The sequence below is a fragment of the Micromonas pusilla genome (assembly GCF_000151265.4).
Source record: "Micromonas pusilla CCMP1545 genomic scaffold MICPUCscaffold_19, whole genome shotgun sequence".
In the NCBI taxonomy this organism is placed as follows: domain Eukaryota; kingdom Viridiplantae; phylum Chlorophyta; class Mamiellophyceae; order Mamiellales; family Mamiellaceae; genus Micromonas; species Micromonas pusilla.
The window spans coordinates 4791-11195 of NW_003315900.1; the positions used below are offsets into that span (position 1 = coordinate 4791).

The 6405-nt window shown below is 48.7% G+C and overlaps 5 protein-coding genes across 5 annotated transcripts; 4 read left to right on the top strand and 1 right to left on the bottom strand.

Annotated features, from left to right (window-relative positions):
* The first annotated feature begins 15 nt into the window (after positions 1 to 15).
* On the top strand, positions 16 to 433 carry MICPUCDRAFT_66010 (uncharacterized protein). Its single transcript, XM_003064825.1, has one exon. It carries the CDS (start codon positions 106 to 108, stop codon positions 394 to 396), a length of 291 nt encoding a protein of 96 aa, XP_003064871.1. The 5' UTR covers positions 16 to 105; the 3' UTR covers positions 397 to 433.
* A 49-nt stretch (positions 434 to 482) lies between these two features.
* MICPUCDRAFT_54822 (uncharacterized protein) lies at positions 483 to 1289 on the top strand (the record flags this gene model as incomplete). The annotated part of the gene is made up of 2 exons (XM_003064826.1): positions 483 to 958; positions 1000 to 1289. The coding sequence occupies exons 1-2, from the start codon at positions 562 to 564 to the stop codon at positions 1287 to 1289; spliced, it is 687 nt and encodes a 228-aa protein (XP_003064872.1). The 5' UTR covers positions 483 to 561.
* A 145-nt stretch (positions 1290 to 1434) lies between these two features.
* MICPUCDRAFT_54823 (uncharacterized protein) lies at positions 1435 to 2038 on the top strand (the record flags this gene model as incomplete). Its single annotated transcript, XM_003064827.1, has 2 exons — positions 1435 to 1524; positions 1865 to 2038. 2 exons carry the CDS (start codon positions 1435 to 1437, stop codon positions 2036 to 2038), a joined length of 264 nt encoding a protein of 87 aa, XP_003064873.1.
* A 1140-nt stretch (positions 2039 to 3178) lies between these two features.
* On the bottom strand, positions 3179 to 4002 carry MICPUCDRAFT_54824 (uncharacterized protein; the record flags this gene model as incomplete). Its single annotated transcript, XM_003064885.1, has 1 exon — positions 3179 to 4002. One exon carries the CDS (start codon positions 4000 to 4002, stop codon positions 3403 to 3405), a length of 600 nt encoding a protein of 199 aa, XP_003064931.1. The 3' UTR covers positions 3179 to 3402.
* A 923-nt stretch (positions 4003 to 4925) lies between these two features.
* Positions 4926 to 6273, top strand: MICPUCDRAFT_54826 (uncharacterized protein; the record flags this gene model as incomplete). Its single annotated transcript, XM_003064828.1, has 2 exons — positions 4926 to 5972; positions 6069 to 6273. The coding sequence occupies exons 1-2, from the start codon at positions 5641 to 5643 to the stop codon at positions 6271 to 6273; spliced, it is 537 nt and encodes a 178-aa protein (XP_003064874.1). The 5' UTR covers positions 4926 to 5640.
* Positions 6274 to 6405: the final 132 nt, after the last annotated feature.

Consider the following 6405-nt stretch of genomic DNA (forward strand, 5'->3'; position numbering starts at 1 on the left):
ACTCTGAGGATCCCCTGGTCGACGGGGCGTCTGCACTTGAAGAAGATATTTCCTTCAAGGCACGCACCTTTACAGGATTCGACGAAAGCAGTCGGACGCCGCTCGATGGTTACTGATGGTTGTGACGCTGGTGGCTTATCGTCAGCGTCCAGTGCACTCTCTGTCAATACTTATGCTTATAGTCTTGTTTGCGACTGGTCCACAACCTGTTTCTCTTGGACATACCAAGGGTCATTTTCTAGCACCACCGGAGAGGCAGACATTTTCTTTCTGACGGGAGATGCATGCAACCAGCAATTGTTTACTTCCCTACCAACAAGTAAATTGGCGAGTGTGACTGCTGGGTCGTCGCAGACGATTTCCGGGACGGAATCTTATTCAGCATCGACTGTTTGAATTGTGACGGGTTGTGAAACATCTGGTGGCTGTATTTATTCCTTTACAGACCTTGTACTCGCGTGTCCCGGTGACTCGTCCCCTTCGCCATCTACTTCTACTGGCATGATCGCCGGCATAGTTGCCGGCGTTGTCGTCGCCTTTCCCCCTCTTATTTTCAGCGTGATGGCCGCTTTCTTCAAACCACGTCTCCGCCGCATACTTCTCAAGTGGGGATTCAAACGCCTGGCCGACGGGATCGTTCCAGGGCTCGGGGGGCGGATTAGCAAATTGGAGGCATTCATGGCGAAACAAAAACTCCCTCGCCTTCATGGCTTCACCCCTGAGATTGACCCGTCCGAGATCACGATAAACAAAGCGGACGTCCTCGGCACCGGAAGCTATGGCACAGTGTACAAAGCTTCGCACATAAGTGAGGAGGTCGCGGTCAAAGCGATGTTCGAGAGTGCTAACGACCGACTCCCCGCGTACGCCGCGAAGTTACTGCGCAACGAAGCGATGCTCATGTGCTCGTTGAATCATACAAATGTTGTCCGCATCTTAGGCGCGGTCACTCAAAAAGGTTGGCTCGTCAAGGAGCTGTGCGCGGGCGGGCCACTAGAGACACGTACCTCCACGATCCGGACAATACACTGGACGCGAGTGACAAGGCGCGTCTCGCGACAGAAACAGCCACCGGCATGGCGTACCTTCACATGCGTGAGGTCGACATCATTCACGGCGACATAAAAGCGGGGAACGTACTTCTAGTCTCGGACAAGTCCGTTCGGATTTGCGACTTTGGTATGGCCGAGGCGAAGAACCGTTCGAAAACGGTGACATCTGCGGCCGCCGCCTCCAACGGGCGCTCATCAGTCGCGCTCACCGTGTACGCAAATTTATTATTATTTTGATGAATGTATTTATTTATCTACTCGCCGTAGGCGACGGAAAATACTTTCGTACTTATAAGTTGTTAGTAAAGAAAGTATCTATCTGTCTACTCGATCAACGCATTTGTAAGTGTGTAGCTGTGTACTGTGTATACGTAGTAGCCCTATGAGTATCTATTTTTGTAAATCTGTATCCATGTTTATAAAAATAGTCAAAAGTACTGTAAACGTACACGACTACACGTACACGTGTACAGTAGGGCTACTGTACGAGTAGGGCAATGTGGTTTTCATATGTGTGGTTTTCGTCCTCGCCGCGTTCTATCCTCCATTTTTGCACGCGCCACCTTTCCTTGGCGTTAATCTTGGTCCGGCAGAACTGCTATAAAAGAGCTACCCTTCCTTTTCGCGCAACCATCCGTTTTTAATTCGCGGCTTAAAGGGCGCACGTGCAGTCCTTCATTATCAAAACCTAATATACAGTAATTTGATACGGAAATACATGATCTTGTATCAATCAGGTTTTTGGAACCTAAGTGTTGCCTCCTCAAAAGGCGTGACGTCCACCTCCAACTTGCCCCCACCGATTGCATAAGTCATTCGTGCACATCACACGCGTGATCTGTCGCTTCCTTTCGCACTACTACTACTACTACTACTACTACTACTACTACTACTACTACTACTACTACTACTACTACTACTACTACTACTACTACTACTACTACTACTACTACTACTACTACTACTACTACTACTACTACTACTAGGATAAAATCTTCAAAAATCTTTATTTTCTACCTTGGGAGTACAGTAGTTCTCTATCTAATACGTGTACGTGTACACCAGACCCTGTTACTCAAAGAAATATTCCAAGTGAGTAGGTATGGAGTATTTAGTCACAAGTATTTTTGAGTAGATACAAGATACTGGTGAGTATTCGGATATTTCGAAGTTTGAGTAGATAAATACTCTTGAGTATTTTGCACTTGGCATTTTTGAGTAGATAAATACTCTTGAGTATTTTGCACTTGGCATGTTTGAGAAATACTCTTGAGTATTTTGCACTTGACATGTTTGAGTAGATATAAAATACTCTTGAGTACTTCCGGAAGTACGGAAGTACTTGAGTATTTTGCACTTATATTAGACTGTGACTTTTTCTTTTTCTCACGGGGAAAAACACCGTTGAGTAGATAGATGGATAGTTTGTATTTTTCGTCGCCTACGGCGAGTAGATAAATAAATACATTCAGCAAAATAATAAAAATTTGCGTAAATAAATACCTTCGTAGATATTTGGAAAAAAATTTCGCCTCCGGCGGATGAATAAATAGATACACGATTTTCGAGTATCTACTCAGTATCTATTCAAGTATTCACTACTCAAATACCTTTGAGTAACAGGGTCTGGCTGTACACGTAGTAGTACTTCTCGTTCCCTTGATAAAATCCCGAACGATCTCCGCCGCCGACAAACACTCCAGCCACAGCTACACGAGGTACGCCAACATCCCTTCTTTACGATTTCTTCTTGTACTTTATTTCGATGGTGAATCCCTGCGCGCCTCGTCTTTAGATGACGCTCGTGATACTTTCGTCGGTGATCAAACGACCTTTGACCGAGCACGTTTTTCGGCTCGTCCGATCGGGGACTCTCTTGTCCCGCTTGACTCGTGTTCGCAACTTTTCGAACTCTGTAACAGCGTACTGATTTACGTTGTTCGAGGCGGATTTAGACAACTTCCTGCTGTATATCTGTACGCGTCGGTCTGCTCACTACCATTTCTTGACTTTGATCAAGCGGTCGTTCGGCCGGGAACTTTTTTTTCAGTCCGATCCGAAACCAGTTATAGACGGAATGTGTTGATATCTAAGCTTGTTTTATTTCGAAACGCAGGAGAACTCACCTTTTCAGTGCAGTCATCCTGTTCCACTCGATTTCGTCACATTGGCTTTTGTGAGGCACAGTGGAGAGGAGACGCCGAGGAAGCTGCGGAATGCGCGGATGGACGCGTGGCGGTCGGAAGGTGTACAACGAGCGGAAGCTGTGCACGTGCTCGCGGTGCAAGAAGCGATCGGGTGGGTAGGTTGAGGCCTCGAAACGGCCCCGGGTTCCCCTCCGACGACGTGTTCAGCTTTCGCGTCCTCGCTGACAACGAGGACACATGCCTCGGCGGACGCGACGCGTCGCACGTCGCGGTCCTCCGCGTCGTCGAGAGTAATCTGAGGACGAGGACTTTCTTCGAGGTGAAGACGTCCGGGCTCCATTATACTCTCCGGGCTGGACGGAGAGGAACTCGGGGGAGACGAAAACGGCGTCGTCGGGGCGGACGAAAAGGATCTCTTCCCAGAAATCATCATTAAGGGCGTCTATCCCGCGACGTTGGGCATTCTCGCGGTCGTCCGCGTCTGTCAGGTGATCAAGAGAAACGGGCAGGTAGACCCGAGATGTAGGACGACGGTACCACTGCACGCGGCAGCGAACGAACAACTGAAGAGGAGGAAATACAAGGAGGCGTGCACGGCGCAGTGTTTCACGTGCGCTCCTCTCGTCTTCGACTTGTACGGGGGCGTCGGCCGCGACTTCCTGAAATTCGTGGAGGTCATTATCATGGCTCACGCACAGGGCCGGGGGCGTGAAGCAAACTCCCGCGCGATGCGCAATCGTGAGATGCGCAGAGTCGCGGTGGGCGTCGCGGCCGCCGATCGCGCTTGCCGCCGACGCGCTCATCGACTGGGAGCGACGGATCTCGGTGGCGCTCAAGCATAGCGTAGGATTCCGGCTACTTGGCGGAGGGTGCGACTTCTTATTCGCGAAGGAAGGAGAGGATGACCGGGGAGTGCGTGAGAACGACGAGAATAAAAGTGCTGGGGAGGAACTCGATTTGGGCGTCGTGATCGTGTAGTTTTTGCCTGGTAGCGAGCTGACTTCCAGGGCTGCACTTCACGGAGACTGAAATAACAGACACACACGTTGTACCCGGAGATTGTGCTGCCGGGCATCGTGTTCATGGTGTTCGTGTAGTTATGACCTGAGGAGGTGTTGCCCGGCACCGGTGCACATCAAAGAGAACTTTCTTACGTGCATTCAAGTTTAACGTCTAGCCTTCTTGGTAGTTTAGAACGCAACTCTGAGGTGAACAGTATCGTGCCTTCCCCGTCCAAGCACGCCTTGCACTCGTCGCCGAAAAATCTAACACTTGACCTGGGATCGAGGTCTCCAGTGACGTTTCTAGCGCGAATGCAGGAGCGGAACACTTCAGAAACCTCTTGCAAGGTAGGCATGTCAAAGTACTTGTCCGCGGGATCAAAATGCACGAACCTATTACTTAAATGGTGTATGTCCCCGCCACGCCACTCGTCCGTGTCGATGAAAACAGCCAAATTACGCATCTTCACGAACCACGTTGAAGAGGCAACGGCTGGATTGAACTCGCCTTTGACTTGCGTGGGATCAACCCATTCACTGGGATCTTTCACCAGGTTACGAAGATCATAAGAAGTGATGATGTAAGCTCGCCCACCCCAATCGGGGTGACTTGTTTGAAATATTGTTTTATTTCCAAACTTCATGATTTTTCCAGCTCGAAATCTCCAGCTCAAATATCTAGTGCCATTCTTGATCTCACTGTCGTATAGGGCTGGATAGTAGTTACTGCTTTTGAAAGCACAGAGACTCACACGAAAAAGATCCAAATTACTTGCTTCTACACTTACGTCGTCCTCCTGTACGATGAAAACGTCAAAGTCGCTTCTGTGCCGAAGAAAAACCTCGCGGTGTCTGATTGCCAGGTCTCCATTCTTGAAATGACCAGATCCATGGGCACCTTTGGGTATCGGGCGCAATTCGAAATACATAACTTGGATCGTAATTGACGCAGATATTCGCTCACACCTGTAATTGTGTACTGAAATGAATTTCTCGAAATCTACCGCCTGGCTGTAAAGGAGCAACACCACTTTTACTGTGTATCCAGCTTCACAAATTCCAACATAATTTTTTAATATTACGTGCAAGTAGAGTAGACGTTCATTGGTTCTGCCACCTTCAAAGCTCCAACTGCCAGTGATACAGGCCAAGACAGAAGGGCATCCTCGAGACTCGCACAGCGCTTCTTGTTGTGGCAGGTGACGTTCGTCAAGTGCATAAGACCCCGCCTCGAAATGCGTAAACTTGATGAAGAGAATTCCGACCAATAACAGCAAGGCGAGCACAGTCGAACGTTTTTTTCCTTGCATCAACTGCATTAGAGGCGAAAGAAGTATTTGCCTCCTCGTACAAGAATTGTCTTCAGTGACACATTAGCATTGTCTAGAGTAAGTGGACGACCTGAACGGGGCACGCAGCCACGCACCTGTACCAAGCAAGATGTCGGTAAGAAGACTACGTGTAGTCGTGTGGACGTGTACTGTACACGTACCCGTCTGTAGTACTTTCGTACTTATTTATTTCGTACTTCGTTCCGTAATTTATTCAAGCTATCCACAGTCTTGGCGCAACTCATCGGCAATCGCTGCGCTTGCGCTATGTTGCCGCTTGCGCTATGCTGCTAGTCACAATGCTATCTCTTCGCAACTTGTCACTGTCATCGTTTGGCTCAACTATTTCCATAATCTGGCAATATGGGACTCCAGCTGTGTGTGCCTTAACGCATTCTTTTATGAGATAGTACCCCTCTCTCTGCAAATCCTTGTTCAAAAGTGATTTTAATATTATGAAAGGTGGCAACGTTCCCGGTTCACTGACCGCGGCATCGTGCTTTGAAAGACGAACCCTCTGCTCTTTCAGTCGAGTAGCCTTGATCGTCCATGTATTTCGAGATCCACCCGCACCAGGAGCTCGCGTCGATCAGTTCCAGAATCCTTCCTTGTGTTCATTGTGGGTAAGGTGAAGCTCTCGACTTGCCGACGCGCGGTGCTGATCGATTACTATAAAACTTCCGGGACGTTACATTATTTCCGGCATTGCACCATCTCCGCGGCGCCGACGGAGACGAACTAGGGGGTCCAAACGCGGATAACGAGTAGTCAAGGCACTCGGCTCAGGGGTGTTCTTGGAGATTCCCTCAACAACTTCTTCAGGTGGCGTATTTCTTCAAGGATTTGTTTTGCTTGAATTGTTGAAGTGTTTTTT